The sequence below is a fragment of the Pararge aegeria genome, chromosome 9 (genome assembly GCF_905163445.1).
Source record: "Pararge aegeria chromosome 9, ilParAegt1.1, whole genome shotgun sequence".
NCBI lineage: Eukaryota > Metazoa > Arthropoda > Insecta > Lepidoptera > Nymphalidae > Pararge > Pararge aegeria.
The window spans coordinates 10,462,134-10,481,661 of record NC_053188.1 but is presented as its reverse complement, the minus strand read 5'-3'; the positions used below and the strand labels follow the sequence as shown (position 1 = coordinate 10,481,661).

Below are 19,528 nucleotides of genomic sequence, written 5' to 3'. Positions count from 1 at the left end.
ATATATTATTATTCATTTAAATAATATCCAAGCAGTAGCTGTATTTAAAATGTTTAAAAATAACATTAATAGGAATAAATCAAGTAGTAAACTACGGCAGTTATGTTCTACCAACTGCAAAGATAAAACAGTACAAGTGTTGACATACTTGTGCAACTGAATAGAGATGCCATACACAAAAATACCACAGTGTAACATTGACAGAACTTTTTAGAATTATGTAAACAATAATATTCCAATATTTTATTACGGAAATAAGTTTATTTTCTTATAGTCTCCGACTATATTCTAACACCCGCTTTCTTCGTCCACGTTTAATATGTGTTTTTAAATACTGTTTATTTTCTTAGTATTAAAAGTGTTACTCTGTCCTACTGCCAAAAATTGATTGGATGCTTAGTTAGGGCGTTAAGAAAGGACAAATAAACAAACTCACTTTGGGTATGGATGAGGGGTTGCTTGTGATTTAGGAAATTCACATGTTTCAAAATACTTCACAAAATTTTACGCCTTTTTTATTTTTTTTAGGCCTTATAACAAAATATTTCGCAGTAGAACTTTCTATCCCCTATTTTACACAGAAAAATAACACCAAATGAATATTCAGGTAAATTTTTGAAAGACATATTCCTTATGACACACATCACATATACTTTTCGCTCGTACTGTATCCCTACTTCCCGGCTAAGTAATGTACATAGAAGATATTTTAGACATTGTTTTGGAGTGCACTCTATTATCGATACTGAAAGAAAAACTATATTTTTTTTTCATGGCTGCGCCTCACGCTGAAACGATATTATTAATCCAAATAAACTTTCCACGATTTGAATTCATACTACGAGTTAGGATAAAGGATAATTTGTATTTTTTTATAATTAACATAGTTATTTTTGCACTGCATAGGTCATACTATCAGTTTAGTTTTGCCCAAATTGTATGTAGATCTGAATGGAATGTGAATGCAGATGGAGGACAGAACTCTTCAGTGGACTGTAGTAAACTCACTTATGGCTTAACGATACTAAATAAATTAAATGTTCCCACGTTTATCAGGACGTCAGTGCTAGAACTATATAAAAAATGTTAGAAATTTTCTTGGTTAACCTTTAGCATACGATTGTTTGTAACATGCAATCAATAAAAATGCAATTTCGATTCCACCTCTAAGGGTTACTATACTTGTTTTTTTTTTTTAATAAACTAAACTAAAAAATGCCACTACGTATTTCTCAAATCGGGTCAGTTTTTTAGAAATCATCAAGAATCCTTTGAAAGCAAACTTATTTATTCTAGTGCCCTAGGTGGGTCTGTTTCGTCGGGGTTGTGTAGAAAACTTTCCAGTAGCTACGTCACTAAGCGGTGATTGGAAACATCGTAGGGGGTTTGGTCAATTAGAGTTTACATAGCTTCTGCGCTTCTCAGCGAGGTGCTGGTCGATTCCCTCTTGATTAAAAAAATGTACGTTAGACTGGGTGTAGTTATTAATTATCCATTTCGCAATAATTACACCAGAAGTTAATTTAAGATGTATTTATAAGTAGAATATGTGCATGTGGCAAATACACAGGCAGCGATGGTATAAAGAAAACCTTAAAATTAAGAATTAAATAATTTAGGCATTTTATTTTGCAACAATTTAATAAATAGTTCTCAACTACATGTTACTCAATTTATAAACAGTTTAAATAATTAGATTCATATTTTTTAAGAAACGTCTACATAATTCCTATGATTAATTAAAAATCTAATAAACTTACAATATCTAAGCACCAAAACAATAAGCATCTATTTTTTTAGTGGGTTCCTAATTTCTAAGCAAGTTCAAATTTAATTTTATCCCAGATTAATGGAAAATTTAAGGTACATTATTTTGTTTTATCAAAAGATAAATTAATATGTTTAGTCATTCCTAGCAAAATGTTATCAGTTGAAGCCGTTGTAGAGTCTTGAATATCTTCTTTACTTTGCATTGAATGATAATCATTCATCTCTGACCATGCTGGATCAGACTTGGCAATTCTCTTTCTCTCTTTTACTTTGGTATATAATAAAACTGTAACCATGATAAAAAATACTACAAAACCCAAACAGCACCCAACTATCAGTCCAGTGCGTCGGTTTAGTATTGTAGACATTTTAAATCCTTTATTTGTTTTTATTTTAACAATCAATGGTTTTTTCATTGTATCGAAGGATACACATTCACTTGCAGGAGATTGTGCAATCAGTGCGTTTAAAAGATTACGATCTATGTTAGAAGTCTTATTCGCTTCTGAATCTGTATCATTTGCAAACACGAAATTGTCATCAAAACCTATCACAAAATCTTCATACATCGTCAATATACACACAATATAATGTGTATTTGTTGTCAGGTCAGTAATAAGAGTCGACATAGTATTTTTATCCACCAGTTTGAGTTTTATCTACAAAGCAAAATAAAAATATTAGTAAATATGTGTAAGTGCAGAAAATATTTATATACGATATCTAATAATTATATTTATGGGAGTTTGATGTGGCAATGGTGCCCCATTGACACATCAAACAGTAATTCTTAGTAGCGACCTAGTACTAAATAAAACAGCTGGTATTAGTATAAAATCAGAATTTTGATTTCAAACTATTATTACTTCATATTGTAACTGGTATTTGTTTAAATGCTTCTAACAACTGTTGATTATATAACGCTGATGCATAATGCACAATATTAACCAAATTTATATCAAATTTAACTCACATTCGACTCCACATTTTCATTATAATATAATATTTTCAAGGCCTTTAATGCTGTACGATTTCTTATTAACCATGTGATTAAAACAGAATTGTCATCGTGTTTGTCAATAGATAAATGAACAATTAAGGGAAAATCACACATTGTCTTTGGATAGTCATCATTAAAACAAATAACTGAATACGGCCTTATTATTTTAGGATGATCCTGAATCCATGTCCAAGTATTATTCTTTTGGCACCGACATATTATTATATTATCTGAAATCAGCAGATATTTTAGTCAGAATTATTAAATGAAGTATTATATAACAAAAAGTCCATGCAAGCTACACGTACCTTTTATTGATATTTCTTGTACATGATTTTCTATTGAAGTAAGTAAATCTATAGGTATTGTTTGGAGTTTATTATGCTCAAGGTTTATTTGTATTATTTTATTGAGGTTATTGAATGAAGTAGCTGATAGATATTTTATATTATTGTAAGCTAAATTTAATACAGTCAATTCTTTCAAATGAATAAAGTGTTCATTTATAATATTCTGCAATTTATTGTTAGAAAGATCCAAAAGTTTTAAATTACTTAAATCTTCGTCAAAAGATTCCATTGATTCTACATTATTATTGGATAGACACAGAGTATTTAATTTGATAAGTCCGCGAAAGTTACTTGTTTTAAGATGTGTAATTCTATTAACACTCAAATCTAAATTCTCTAAAAATATTAACTTGATAAAAGGGCTTATTGATAGGCGTCGAATTTTATTAAAATTTAAATAAAGATGTTGTAAACTGATACATAATTCAAAATTTGTGTCTTCTATAATGGTTAAATTTGTAAAGCAAATATGTAATTCGTATAAACTGGCCATTAGAGTGTTATTATCATTATTATTCGGTAAAGTCCAACTAACTGAAGGATTTTTACTAAGATCTATATTGATAAGCGAAATTCCTACTGTTTTATAAAATAAAAAGTCAAAATGAAAAATGTTGTTGTGCGATATATTAATACTTTGTATGTTCGGAAAAATTTCGAATAACTGTTTGGGTAAATGATCTAATCTGTTATAACTTACATCAAATAGTATTAACTCATTCAACACTACTCTTTTACTACTCGAGACTAATTGTATTTCATTTTTACGTAATATTAATGATTTCAGTTTTCTCAATTTTCCAAAACCACTTAGTTCAATTTTAGGAATTAAGTTGTCAGCCATATCAAGGGTTTCAATTAATGTGGAGTTATCAAACATGTTGTATGGCGCATAATCTAGAAAGTTATTACTTATGTTCAACTGTGATATAGAATTAACAGCGCTAAATAGCTTTTCTGGAATGTTGCTTATTATATTTTGTGCAATATTGAGTTTTTCTAAGTTTCTATTATTTATAAAAGTACCTTCTATGATTTTGTCAACATTGCAATGTTCTAGATAAAGTGTCTCTAAAAGTGGTAAATTTGAAAATGCCTCAACAGGTAGATAGTCAAGTATATTGTATGATAAACCTAAATGTTTTAAGCTTGGTATATCAAGACATAGCAAGTCGTTAGATTTTAGTGCATTATTTTTAATTGTGAGATGTTTCAAGTTATTCAAGCCTTCAAATGTACCATTTTCCACGTACTCTATTTCACAGCTGTCTAATAATAGTGAACTTAGTGGAAGACCATGTTGAAATAGATTTTTATGAAGAATTCTCAAGGGATTAAATGATAAGTTTATTACTCTCAACTTCTTTAAGCTGTCAAACGCCATATCAAAAATAAAAACTATTTTATTGTGTGATAAATCTAAATCTTCTAACTCACTTAAACCAAATAATGTGTAACTTGTAATATTTTTTATCAAATTGTTTTGTAAATTCAAATATCGCGCGGAGTTTAATCTTTGAAAGGAGAAATCATCAATAATTAAAAGTTCATTATTGTTTAGTTCTAAGCGTGTTAAATATGTAAGATTACTAAAAGTATTTCTTGTTATAAATTTTAAGCTATTATTTTTTAAACTTAAATGATGCAACCGCTTTTGTGATCCCAAAACGATATTATTTACCGAAGATAGTTGATTGAAATCAAGATAAAGTAGAAGCAATTTTGAATTTATTCTGGGTAAGATGTCATTAAAAGCCACAAGATTATTATTGTGCAGAGCGATATATTTTATATGTATCATTTTATAAAATGTTCTAGATTCGATAAAACTTATTTTATTGTGATTTAAGTATATTTCTTCTATACCGATAGAATTTATAAACATTTGTTTGGAAATAAATTTAAGTAAATTATTGTTTAATCTAACTTCTTTAAGATTTTTTAGAGTGGCTAAAGTACTATTGTTTATGTCACTAAAGTTATTATTGTCTAATCTTAATTTTGTTAAATTTCTGTTATTCATAAAAATACGATGTGGCACTTCATATAAATAGTTAAAATCTAATTGCAGTTCTTCTAAACTTTCTAAATCACTAAAACTCTCATTATTTAAATTATGTATGCAATTTTTATCTAATTGGATCACGCTAATTTTAGTTGAATTAAAAAATGAATCTATTGGCACTTCAAGTATATTATTATTACTTAAAAATACTTTACTAAGCGTCGGAATATTGCAGAGTAGACCATGAATATGATGCAGATGATTATGACTTAAATCTATTAGTTCTAATTTCTTATTGTTTTGAAAAATATTTGTGTGTAATATTTTGATTCTATTGTGACTCAAATCTAAAGATTTTAAATTCACTAGAGAGTAAAACGCTCTGTGATGTACATTTGCAATAAAATTAAAATGAAATGATAGTTCTTTTAGGGACGGACTAAATTTAAGGCAGTCTTCTGAAATAAATTCAAAATTATTGGAATTTAAATCTAAATGTTCCAAGGATATAAGGCTTGTGTTTTCTGTATTTTCAATTGAAAAAATTTCATTCCAGGCTAATTTTAAATTTCGGAGGTGTTTTAAACTACATATAGAGACGATCGGGAACGAAGAGAGATTATTTTCACTCAGGTCTAATTCTAACAATGACAACTCTAAGGTTGTAAAAGCAGTATCAGATATGCGTCGAACGATGTTTCCTTTCATAATTAATTTAATTAATGGAAGTCCATAAAAATTATAACTTGGTATTTCATCGATATAGTTTGAAATTAGCTCAAGTGACAAAAGCTTAAGCATACCAGAGAGTGCTTTTTGTGGTATAAATTTAATTTTGCTCGATACAATACTTAATGTTTCAAGGCACTTTCTCAACGGCATAAAAGTTTCATCATCAATCTCTCTAATGTTCGTTCGCGAAATGTGAATATGTTTTATACAAGCGCCTTGTGGTATAAAATGTGGTCCCAAAGCTTCGTCGCCGTCGTCGAGGTCATAAATAGAAAAAGAATGCACATTTGTTACCCTTTTCAGTGCATTTTTTATATCTTTTATGTTTGTATCTTGGCAATCAAGATATAAAGCTGGAAGAAAGTAGGTCTTCATTAGTATCTATTTCCTTCTGAAAACAAAAATATAACAATAAAGTTATTCTTACCATTTTCATAAATGTAACATGTGCATTTATTATTTTGTATCAGCTCTGAGCATTCCAAGGTATTTTGAGCTCCATAAATTGGGAGAGAAAATAACAACAATGAAAAAAAATTAAAAAGGCCATTGTGATTTTTGTTTGTCTCCAAAGGGAAAATCCTTTTCATAATTACATTATATTTGTATTTTTTTTTTACATCTGCCTGTTCATTGTTCAACCTGAAACAACAACTGCATCAAAATCTATACTTATAATAAAACTGTACCTGGCAGATTTCTGTACATTTTATATAAAAATTTGAAAATTTTGTCCGGCGGATGCTTTATAATTTTTATTTCATTTTTATCTGTCTGTCTGTCTGTCCGGGCATCACGTGAAACCTAATGAACGTATTTAATTAAATAAAATTTGGTATAGTGGTAGCTGATATTCCGGATCAACATATAGGCTACTTTTTATCCCGATAAACGATAAGCTTCTTCCGGGAAATGAGATAATTTTTTTTATCAATTTTACTTCATAGCTCCGTTTAATTTGAACCGATTTTAATCATTATTTGTTTATTTTAAAGTGTATACTATCAAGCATTTTTTGTGTAATTTTAATGAAGATCTGATAAATATTGTCGGAGATAAAGGACATAACTCTTAACAGACAACGATCGAATGCATGCGTAATACTAATATAATAAATGCGAAACTTTGTGAGTACGGATGGATAGACATGTTTTAAGTTATCATTATTAAAAAGTCCGGGAGGCTAAATGTCTAACTGTTAAGTCACAATAATCGCTTTTTGTTATAATACGTCAATCAAAACACGGTTACAATCATAAGATGGTGACGTCCCTATCAGATCCTTATCCAAATAAATAGTTTTATAATTAAAATTGATTATGTACCTGCAAATTCCTTTATAAATTGTTTAAATGGACCTATCGTTTAGACGTTATGACGGGTATAGAAATGCTGAAAGATTGAAGAAGACAACGTTGCGCGGCTCAGCTAGTAGGAAATATAACTTCAGCTTAATCATGCTAATAATGTTAAGAATGTTATTTAAAATCAATATAATTAGGTGTCCCTCATACTAAAACCTAATTTAACTATATTAAACTTTAAAAAAGATTCATCATCATCATCATCATCATCCCATCAACCCATTACCGGCCAGTAATGTACCAGTGCCCTGTAGTGAGCACGGGCCTCCTCTCACAACGAGAAGTGGTACGGTGGGACCATCGTCCACCACGCTGGCCCAGTTGGAGAGACTCCACACGTCTTTAAAAACAGTCAACAGTCAGAAGTATCGGAGTATATCCTTCACCGTTGGAGCAAGTGATATTTTATTAATTAAAACCAAAATATTTTTGCAAAGGTTAATTAACTTAGTTCGCATCTAACCTACCTAAAGGTAAGGTTCGAACTCGGCCCCCAAAAGTGAAGTCGAAGGTCTACCAGTGGGTAGGCCATCACCGCTTCTAGATTCATTAGCCGAATTATTTTTTTATTAAATCAAAAATTTGTATTTATTGTATAATTTTTAAATAATGCACAAATAAATCAAATATATCCACTTCATCTTTATTATTAGAGATTATGTTTGGGATAAGCCAGATAAAAAAGCAATTTATATACCCTACTATATATAATCTTATATGATTCCTTGAAAAATAAAATTAAAGTAGTAACAAAAATATATTTTTGGGTACGATTCGATCGGTATGGTATATAATTGCCGATGAAAATAATTAAATTTTCACAATTTTCTAAAATGTATCCTATCTACCTGCCTACGTTTTATTTAGTAAACAATATCGACGCACTGCAGTAAACACTTCAATCGAGACACAAAGTTATTTTACTTTTGAATTCGATGTTAAAAATGTCTAATCACATAAAAAAAACACTTTATTTACAAAACACAAATTATAAATAGAAACCGCTTACCATGATTTGATAATTTTAATCAGATTTATCTTTTAGTGTTTAGGGTTCATGTTTGTGACGCAACTTTCTGAATTATTGAAGTTTGAGCTTTGGAAAGTTCTTAAGGAGAACAGGTTCACCACACGACTGACAAACTGAATTATGAACAATTGCGGCAAGTTACTAGCAGTTGAGAGTGAGTAGATGTTTTAACGCTCGGCACGAACGCCTGAGGTCATTAGAAAGCTCAACAGAAGACTGCCGCGGCGGCGCGCGCTGTAGGTCACCGCTGTTGTTGCGGCAACCCCGACCCACTATTATTATACTTTTATGACGAATTGTGTTTCACCCGTTGACATGCATTTCAGTAACATAAATATTTTATACGATCGAGAACTGAAAACTCAGTAAAAATTAATGTCATTTACCTAACCTAACTTCTTAACAATAAAATGATTCAACAAAGTGTAATCATTTTATATTCTGTTCTTGTTTATTTTTATTAATGATCAAAATATTTTGCTTATAATGAGGTATTCTGTTTATTTAAATGTAATGTAGGATAAATCGCTATGCATGATACCGATTTATCCTACGTTACGGGGCCGAATTATTATTGATTGTTATTTTTTTAATTATTAAAAGGTGTCTCTAAACTAAATTCGACATTAATCAGCATGAAACCCTTTTAAAATGTTTGTTTGCGCTTTTGTTATCGGCATTAGCCTGCAAAAAGACAGCAAAAGTTTTGCATATTCACTGTTGTAGTGGAGTTTATCATTAAGTTAGAAAACTGTTCAAAACAATTCCTCATATCCACCACGCTGCCTTATAATACATAAAGTGGAAAGCAAAGGTAACGTAATGCAAATTTTTGACAGGTATTAGTGCTGGCAAAGGACTTTCAAGGTCTTCCTATCCAGTTACAGACGTGGGTCAACTTAAAATATTTTATTATATCTTAAAATATTTCATTTAATAAAGTCATCCAAACGGATGATATAATGTTTTACTGATTTTTTTGTTTTTTTTTCCGGCGCAAAGGGTTTCATACATGCAGCCAATTTCTTACTGCTCGATGCGTGGTATGTGTATGAATTTCAAAAAAACAACAATGACATGACTCATTCATGGGCGCGTGCCCAGCTGAACGCCGCGCAACCTTAAAAAAAGTAGTCTGTTCAAATTCTCGCCATTTTCCTTCTATATTTTATTGTTAAATAGCGATTCAAGTTTTGACTGCATAACGCCACATATTTTAAATATACTTTTTTATATTAATAATTATATTTTTCCAAATCCATAGAAAATAAAAATAGTGAAGAGGTAAAAATAAATATTCCGCCTCATCGGAATCGGTACCTTCCAACATAAAAGAACATATTCCAGTGAATTTTAATAATTGCACTATACTAAATGTTTAATTACTAAGTACAATGAATATTAAATTAATTAATAATTAATACTTAGTTTTATTTGCATATACACATAAAAACATTTCTAAATTTAAGAAATATGTGACTCCAATAATTTAAACATTAGAAGTAAGAATAAACATACAGTGCAATATACTAGGTTACAGAAACGATAAAAAATCTTGGGTGTAAATTATTGCTCTAACCAGGTTGCTCTTCTAATAATTTAAAATGATATTGTGTGATGGTGATAACAAAAAAAAAACACCCGGCTAAGTTTGTTGTGGGCTTCTTCTTAGACCGGGACGCGTTTGGAACCCTCGTAGCTTTAGTTTTAAATTTACGAATGTGGTTATCGCCATCATCTCACTACAGTGTAATTCTTATGTACGCATCAAAAGTGCCACCTATGGGCCTACTTGAATAAAGATATTTTTGACTTTGACTTTGGATGATATGAGGTTACTAGGACTCTTTTCACTAGGATTTTACTAGGATTCTTTCAGAATCTGATCGAGGTTTAATATTACGGAAGTAGATAAAGTGTGGTATACAATTGTTGATAATTATATTAAACACTCATGTAATACTATTATCACACTAGGCGAAGCCGATTAAAATATTTGTTCCTGCACTTGGAGCTTTAATCACTCACTATTTGAAACCTTCAATCACGTTAACATCACGAAACTCAAATGACCGGCCCGCGAACCTTTCTCAAATTTCCGTTTTGACTTATTTAAAATACCTTTAACACCCTATAACAAATGACTACAAATAATGTGTGGCATAGCCGCAACACTACATATTAGTCGATAGCGCTGCGTAACAAGCAAAGTAATGGAATGAATAAGAAGTAAATGGATGGGTGCACGTCTTCAGAAATTTTAAAGATGATGTAGTATTACTAACAGAGAATTGTAATCGTTAAAGCAAGAATCGAAATTGCATTGTTAGTTGATACTTATTCTAAAGGTTAACCAAGACAATTTCTAACATTTTTTATTCAGTCCTAGCACTAAAATCCTCATAAATGTGACTACACTAAATATAGTATCGTGAAGCCTTATGTGAGCGGTTTGCTGCTATCCGCTGAGGAGTTATTTCCTCTATCTCCAATCCTATTGATCAGATGTAGACGAAATTTAGGCAAAACTAAACTAATAGTATAATCTATGTAGTACAAAAATAATGATTTAAATCGGTTAACATTTGACACAGTTATGGCGATAAATCATCAAACACTTTCATTCCCTCTCCCTGAAATAAACTGAGCTGAGTTTCGGGGTAAAAAGTATTCTACGTGCTACCTCGTAGTATGAACAACAATCGTGCAAAGTTTCATTTGAATTCATTTAGTAGTTTCAGCAAATATCTTCAATGTACATAATTCGACCCGTTACAGCTTTATTATAAGTATAGATAGATAGGGTGAACCAAGAGCAGGTAAGGTCGACAATTTAGGAGTTTAATTGGTACTAGCGTCCTCCTTACATTAAAATTAGTACCTATTTACTCAATTTAAAATAATAATTTAAAAAAAAACAGAAATTACATGTTAAAAATTCATAAGACCAAAACACACTTATGAACACGGCAAAAGAAGTTAAAATTTATCTAAAATATTTACTCATAAGACAATTCCCGATACTTGCACTGTCAGAAAATTTTCGAATAGGGTAGATGCTTGCAGTGGTATCTATGGGAAAAGCACTTTATGAACCAAATAAACTAGTAATTATCTAAAAGTGATTCGAAATGCATTGGCTCATGGAGTGAGTGTTTAAGAAATAACAACTACATATTATATACTTTATAGAAAACCGCTAAAAGTTTACAAAAAACGATTCTCTTTTTTTAACTGCCTCGATTGTTTATCACGTAAATCGTATTGAACCTTATATTTTGAAATGCCTTCAATTGCATTTTAAAATCGTTTTTAAATTCAAATTTTAATTGTGATGGGCGAAAAATCAACTATCTTCCTCCTCCTCCTCTTTTGAGCGTGAAATAGTGTAAAATATAAATTAATTTATTGTACTTTTATTTTAATGAGTTTTGCTACTTGAGCTTTAAAGTATTTTTTATAAAAAAATAAAAAGAATATGGTTATAGTTATAATTTTTGTTCCTAATCCATATTTAAAAGACTTCGAATACCTCAAACCAATGTGTGAAAAAATAGCGTTAAAACTTTAAAAAAAAAAAGTGTACTAAACACGTTTTTCTTTTTTTTTCCCAGGTACTAGATTTTGTACATCACATTTATGAGATGGTGTGTTTTCCTTGCTGTATGTCTCCGTTATTTGCTTGCAACCGTTTTACCGTTATAAATTGAATAGTTAAGGCGTTCGACGCAAAATATTTAACTTAATCACAAGCACCTTTACTAATTCATTCGCTGGGTGACATTAATTCCATTGTTTGACGCAAACTTAAATATGAGATGTACAATATTGTTAAAATTTGTGATTGCGAAAAAAGGCGCTTTGACCTACTGTTTAATATAAACTATCTTAATGCAAAACAATAACGTCAAAGCATTGCACGAGGTCAAATGAACTAGAACACTAAACTAAAGATGAACTCTATAAAGTACATACGAATGCAGAGCCTTTATTTTGTAACTAGCTATAAAAGAGTCCATAGGAAGAAATTAAGCTCTAAATTTATAAATTCCATGACAGAAACACTGCCGCAACAAACTGAAACGCCAACTAAGCAGTGCGATTTCAATCCAAATGACGTTCGCTAGTTTATTTTTAGGTTTTATTCGATAGCATTAGAAACACGAACTCAAGTAAAAGTAAACTTAAGCACTTTTTCCGGTCGCTACATTTTAATCAAGACTAAATTGACTTGTTTGATGTACATGGGTACATCGTTATATTTGTGATGTGTGATTAAATTTTAAAGTGCCTGTGAAAAACCCATATTACATTTACCCATTTGGTATCTTACTGCTCAAGTACAATGAACAGTTAAACATAAGAGTAAAAATAAAACAACAATTAGTACTAAGCAATAGCTCTTAAGCTCTCACATAGCTTTAACTATTTTGAGTAATTTTTACAGTAACACGTAGTAAATTGATGTAAGATATAATAGAAACCGAAACGGAAGACAATAATGCTGCAGTAACAAGCGTGGCGGTAGTAAGTACTTCTCCGGACGTTACCGGAGAGAACTAGGTAAACTTATTAACATTGATTTATATGTAACTATCGTATTTGTTAACACGTATGTGTATTGTTAGAAGGTATTAAACAGCTCCTTTGTTCTCTGCCAACCTCCTCGTATGGGTTGTCTAGAACAAATTTTATCAACACACTTCGAGGTAGAACTTTTTTATAGTGTCACTATAAATTATGGAGTGAATTAAGAAAACATAGGTATTAATTAAAATCGTTTTACTTGAACTAACTACTTCAAATGCAAAAGCTCCACATACAAAACACGAATCGTTATAATAGAGAAAAGCGGAGAGCTTTATACAGCAGCCATGTTTTCACAGTTTAAGGCTGACGCGGCATTCGTGCAAGCACTAAATCCGGCCAAGCGTTTCTCCCACGCTTTTAGTTTCCAAATCTAGGTCACAGAAACGCTAGCTATTCATTATCACCTGATAGATATTTGTAGCTCCTATGAAAGACTTACAGTAACTACGCTGTAAATATTGGGTTCAATTAGATTCGTAGGTTTGAATTCGATAAATAGTCTTTCTTTACTACTTACTTCCTTGTAATGGTGTCATCATATTGTAATGTTTCAAATTCTTTGAGTAAAAATATAAATGGCCGTTTTTGTAGTGATAGAAACTTTGAACTTACTTAACACTACACCCAGCCACTCATGTTGAGAGATTTTCGAGTGAAATTTTTTTCCTATGGCATTATATAAACCCATAAGGTTCTTTTTTTAAATGCTCACATTCGATTTTTGACTTGATTTTTTGTATATTCAGCTTGAAAAGCCATGAAAGATGCATATTTCCGAAATCTAATACGAGTTCCGACGCCGAACTAACAGGGCAATATCAACACAGCGTGTGGAGAGGAGACTTTTATATTTTGCTTTATACGCTTTTGTAATGGAAACTTTGACTTGCAGAAAGAACCACAAGTCAAATAGGTGAATAACGCTGAATTGAAGGAAGGAAGGAAGAAACGATCAGAGATTCTACAAACTGTGTGAGATTCTATATATTTTAAGTAAGGTATTACTTAAAATATATAGAATTTCACACAGTTTGTCGAATCTAGATCCCTAGAGTTCTATCGTAGGACATAAATGAACTTACGCTTAGATGCCAGCAATGTTTTGATAGTGGAGGTAAATATTTTGTTAGATAGCTGTGCCCCGTGGTGTGTCATCTACGAGTCGTAGCGTTACGCTACATAGTCTACAACCTTAGCAAATGGGCCGGGCGATCTTGTCTGTGAGACACATACTTCTTTCTTTTATTCTAGGAGCCAAAGTACCAAGTTCGATGGATTTAAATTGAAAAATCACAAACTTTAAACCCCTTGGGGTAGATTTTCTAAAAATATGGGTAAAAGCTAAAGATTACCGAATTTAATCTTTGAAATGTCTCTCAGTAAGTTCAAAGATTATACTATATTGTGGCTTGGTATTAACTTCATGTATCATATGTTCACATTCACAATTTGTGGTACATAAATAATAATTAAATAAATAAACTTTATTTTAAAAAGATCTTGTTCTGTAAACTTGAAACCTTCCAAATAAAGGAATTATTATTACGTAATAAAGGAATTATTAAACGTACTCTTAAAGAGATTCTATTATTATATTAAGTATAACATAAACTATAAAAGGTTGGATGTTCATTGCTAGAACTAATTATTAATTAGCTGTGAGATGGTGATAAAAAATATGTACATAGATATAGAAGTATACTAGTTACTTTCCTTGTTACTATATAAAAGAGAATAGTATACAAAGTATGCGTAAGTTATAGTTAGTTATTTTTAGATTTTACTTGGCAATGACTTAAAAATGTTGTAGAAAATATTTATGAAAATATTATATAATATTCTCGACACTTTATTTTTTAGTTTACTGAACTTTGCTTGCAAAACCTTAAATTTATGCTGTAAAGATGTATAATAAGAAAAAAAAAAGTTATCTTTTTTTGAAATCGTGGTTGCATCAAGAAATCGTGTTTTTTTATTGATACTATGCTCTATCAAGGTATATAGAAAGCACTTATGTACACTTTTGTTCCAGCTCTTCTTCAGATAAATGATTTTAATTAACTAAAATCTAAACAGACTGCCTGTCATGTCTGAAATATTCAGGCAAGTGGTTAACCATCCGCTGTCTGACTTAAGTGTTATGCTATGTCGGTCCCATTCACTGGGGACATCACGCCAACTATTAATTCATAATTCTGCCAGTCTACTAAATGGTTTGATGTCGAAGGTTAAATCTGGACACAAGAATTAAAAACACAAGTATTAGGAAGTATTCACCCTGTACCTACCGCAAAGGATACATTTTATACATGATATATAAAATGATTCGTTTGTACTATTTATCGTTATACATTTAATAAATAAAAATCGTGAGAAAATGTAGAAAACCATTTTTTTTTCTATAAAACTTGGAAGTAAAACTTTTTTAGGCCTGACTCGGGAGTAACTCAGATTTTTTTCTGACGGAAGTAGTGTATTTAAAAAAAATAATTTGGATTGGTCGTAAGTATATGTCATGTAGTCCACACTTCTTGAGTTGACAGGTAGTGGCAAATATCATAATCAATTAGGATTATTTACGCTACCGTGCATGGCATCTACCCGGCATGGCGATCCGTCGGTCGCGTTGCGTAAATCATGTCAAGTGGCCAGCAGGTATATGTGCGAGCATTAACTTCAGTCTGGTAATGAAAACTTCTAGATAGGAAAACTCAGCACCTTATAATTAATAATAAAAAAAACCAACACATAAAAATAACTAACCTGGAATTTGCACCCAGGACCTCGTGATTCGTGGTTAAACGTGCTATTCACGAGACCAACGCAGTTTCTGTAGTAGGAAAATTATATATAAGTTTTATTATTTAACAACACATTAAAAACATGTAAAAAGCAGTAAAAAAACATTTTGAGTAAAAAACATATTATAATATCACTAATAAATTTTGCAGCAAGTTGATAATTCAATTAAATCCTACTCATATTCGCAAACTTTGATTCTAGGAATGTTACTGCAGTTGAATTAATCAATCATTACGACATGGGAAATATTTCAATCAAAGTCAATCAGCCGCCTATCTTTCAATTGATTTGATTTGAACGCGTCGATTTAACCTATTGAAAATGTTTGGATCTATGAAATTATACATGTATTTTTAGAAATGTTTCTAAATTGTGCCGGGTTTCTAAATTTTTTGTTATTTATGAAATTGAACTGAAATACGGAGAACACGAAAAAAGATCAAATTAGACTGTGTAGCTTTTTTAAAAAAATGCTTATGGGATACTCATTCAGTTTAGAAATAAGTAGTTCCATAAGCATTATATTTCGGAACCGGTTTAAAGGACATTGCCCATCTTCTTAGGAGCTTTGGGTCCCTAATTACATTATGTTATGTCATGGTGGTTTTAATTTTATTACGTAGAAAAACAATTATCTTTCAAAATTCTGCAAACAATTTTGATTTATTCACCAAGGTTTAAGAGAAATCTTTTTGTTAAGTTGCTGAAATTGTGGTTATATATTATTATTATGATGTAACACAAAAACAACTTACCGCAACCGGCCGAATGTTTATATACGGTGTTGGTAGATATGACTATTTTGACACTCGATTATTGTTAAATAATATCGTAATTAGTATTCATTATTGCATTATTTTTTTAAGGAAAAATGATATTTGAAGCACTGAAGCTTTCTTTGGTTAGAAAGAGGTAAGGACGTAATTATTCAAGCAATTGTCGATTTAACGTGATTCATTCAACACTCAAGTAGTTAGATATTCTATTATTTTTTTGAAGTTTGAATAAATGTAAGTTTTTATTGGTCAAAAAGTATCGTAATTTCTGAATCGATTTCTAATAAATGATTGATTGAAATACAGCTCCGATATCTGGCAACATTTAGGTTCTATTTTGTAGATTGGCAGATGTGCAAAATAATTTCAATTAATGAATTATTTATTGAGTTTTTTAATGGTAGGGTAAAAGAAGTGTTGATAAAAAACAAATAAATATAAAGAAATCAGACATTTTTTTTGGATTAAATATACATGTGCCGCGTGGCCCAATCCTGGGCCTGTCCATGCGCAATTTCCTTTACTGAAAGTGTTGGTTAATAACCGGTTTAATTTAGTGTTCTGTTTAACCGGTTCAGTGATTGAACGAACCGAAGTGTTTTTGGTTACTGTTCTAATTGCGCGAACGGTTTCATGACGATTAATAAATGAACCAGTTTATGCAAGACGCGCTAGTCCCTTCGACAAATGCCTAGCCTATTTTGTGGTGCGTGCGATTACTTCGTCGCTGCAAAGAACAAAAATGATATCAATTATAAATCTTCTTAATTATTATTGTGTCGATTTTTATAAATCAAGATGTTTAAATAGAACTTAATTTTAGAAATAACAATTACTTTGGTATCCACAATATGTCGTGCATGCCTGGAATAACTACTGGCCGTCACGCCGCTTCAGATTACTCTTACTCATAGCAGCGCTCGCAGCTGAGAACTGGAATTAAAGGTTGTAAAACCGGTTAATTTCAATACGTTAAGTGAAATTAAATAAGAACCATTTTGTCTGGCTAACCGGTTAAAAAACGAAACCGTAACCGAATTAATGATCGAAACCTTCAGTAAGGCACTATGTGCGCGTTCTAGTATTAAAATAGTAGATTTTCTCGCTCCACCCTAAATTGTAAAACAGTAAGTAAACACTGATTCAATTAGAGCGAAATATACTTTCTTTAGTAGTGGTTTGTCTGCGACATGGCGCGGATTTTTGAATATAAATATTGGTTTTCTTATCCGCGGTGCAAGTTATATGGTTCTCCCAAGTAAGATGTTGATATACCTGGACTCCAAGGTACTTTATTTCATTTGTTTTTGTAGGGGACAACTGCATAGATAACCTTTGTTGTTTATAAGGTTTATTTGTAGTTGGAAAATAGTAAATCTTTAACTGAATATCTGGCTGGGGAAATTTAGAGTATGTAAATGTTATGACTTTAGTTTTGTGAATATTTGGGGTCAATAAGTTTATATTTAGCTATTTCTTTATATGTTTTAGGCTAGTTTCTGCGTCTGCTAAAAGTTGTGACCATGAGCTGTAAAAAGAAGACCTGTATCATCAGCAAATGTAAATATTTTAGCGCTTTGTATATTAATATTGCAAAGGTCGACGACATATATCAAAAAAAGAATGGGCCCTAACATACTACAATGATTTACCCCAAACACAGCTTGTTTTTCATTACTTGTAAAATTGTATATTTTAAGGGATTGTGTTCTATTTAACTATTAACTTTCAAACAGTTTCAGTGGTAGGTCTCGTACACCAAACGATTCAGGTTTAGCGAGCAGTTGGTATAGGTATAGATACCGTGTCAAATGCTTTTGCTAGATATAGAAAACTCTCAAGCATTTTTTGCCTATGTCTTGATTAATTATTATTTCAGTAATTAAAGTCCGAGGATACTGTGACGTATCCTCGGACGATTTTCTTTAATGAAAATCAAATTCGCTATCTTAGAGCACCTGATTGCATTCTAAGTAAGATATTAGTCGAGAATTTAAAACCTTTTCTATTATTTTATACCCATATTACATTTGTGCGCAATTGGAAAGGAAAGATTATTTCTTACCATGACCATGATAGTAAAGATAGCGATTAAACTACTTTCAACATATTTCGACAAACTGAGCTGTGTGCGAATAATATATCTATTCTTGCTCGCAGATCTTTTATGGCTCACTATAACATTAAACCGCGTTAACGTTACCAATTGCTGGGGACCCACACTAATTTTACCTTACCTATTATTCTACTCTGTTCCTCATAAATCTCATGATATTCGACATAATTTTCCAATATAAATAAATAAAATTCGTTCACTTTTGATGAAGTTATTTATGCTGTATATATCAAGTAAACTGTGCTGAATTTTGAGATTAAAAGTAACTCAGTTATAATTTCTCACATCATGCCATGTTTCATTTGCATCCACTATCAAGTGTGAATGCAGTCAAGGGTAAAAATAAAAAATTACACAGAGCAGAGCTAAAAATATTCAAGAATAATAGGAAGCAGAATAATTATTATTTTGCTAGCTCTTAAAGCTAGCAAAATAATAATTTATATTATTAATGGAACAATTGTTACTATTTATAGTTTTAGTATAGATTATTTCAAAAATAAACAGAAGCATGAAGCTAAAGTGATTCCTGGAAGTCCACAGTCAGGTCGGAAAATGTAATAATACGTTACGACCACAGACAATGTATCTATATTTACACGCGATATTGCGTCGATAGATTTGAGTCGATAGATGGCGTCCGTCGCATGTGAGGATTCATTTAAACAAATTTTTGAATTCATGGTTGGTTATTCCTGTAAGCCGTGATTAAAGCTAGTTTAATATATAAATCATAATTAATGCAAGGAAGGCATTGGCATTCTTTTCTATTGAATTGCCAAAAGTAATTAAATACAAGTTTACCTACATTATGAAGAAATTTCCAATTATTTTACTAAAGTTACATACAAAAAGGTCTGGAATTCGCAAGGGTCACGTTTTAAATGTAGAGAGTAAAAATTCCACTTCTTAATTAAAAACTAAATGATAACATTTTTTTGTAATTTATATTTTAATATTATTTTTCATATATTAGATTTAAAGACACATTTA

General features: G+C 30.9%; 1 protein-coding gene across 1 annotated transcript; it reads right to left on the bottom strand.

Annotated features, from left to right (window-relative positions):
* Positions 1 to 1,746: 1,746 nt before the first annotated feature.
* On the bottom strand, positions 1,747 to 8,445 carry LOC120626609 (protein artichoke-like). The gene is made up of 5 exons (XM_039894221.1): positions 8,231 to 8,445; positions 6,285 to 6,499; positions 3,079 to 6,210; positions 2,744 to 3,000; positions 1,747 to 2,429 (listed from the first exon to the last, which is right to left on the bottom strand). The coding sequence occupies exons 2-5, from the start codon at positions 6,445 to 6,447 to the stop codon at positions 1,869 to 1,871; spliced, it is 4,113 nt and encodes a 1,370-aa protein (XP_039750155.1). The 5' UTR covers positions 6,448 to 6,499; positions 8,231 to 8,445; the 3' UTR covers positions 1,747 to 1,868.
* Between the last annotated feature and the right edge of the window lie 11,083 nt (positions 8,446 to 19,528).

What these genes read in the sequence shown, in the direction of transcription:
- LOC120626609 (XM_039894221.1), bottom strand. Translation starts at nt 6,447, where the DNA reads ATGAAAAGGATTTTCCCTTTGGAGACAAACAAAAATCACAATGGCCTT. An exon ending in ATGTTACATTTATGAAAATG is followed by an intron (nt 6,211 to 6,284) that starts GTAAGAATAACT and finishes ACTTTCTTCCAG; the next exon opens with CTTTATATCTTGATTGCCAA. An exon ending in ACAAGAAATATCAATAAAAG is followed by an intron (nt 3,001 to 3,078) that starts GTACGTGTAGCT and finishes TGCTGATTTCAG; the next exon opens with ATAATATAATAATATGTCGG.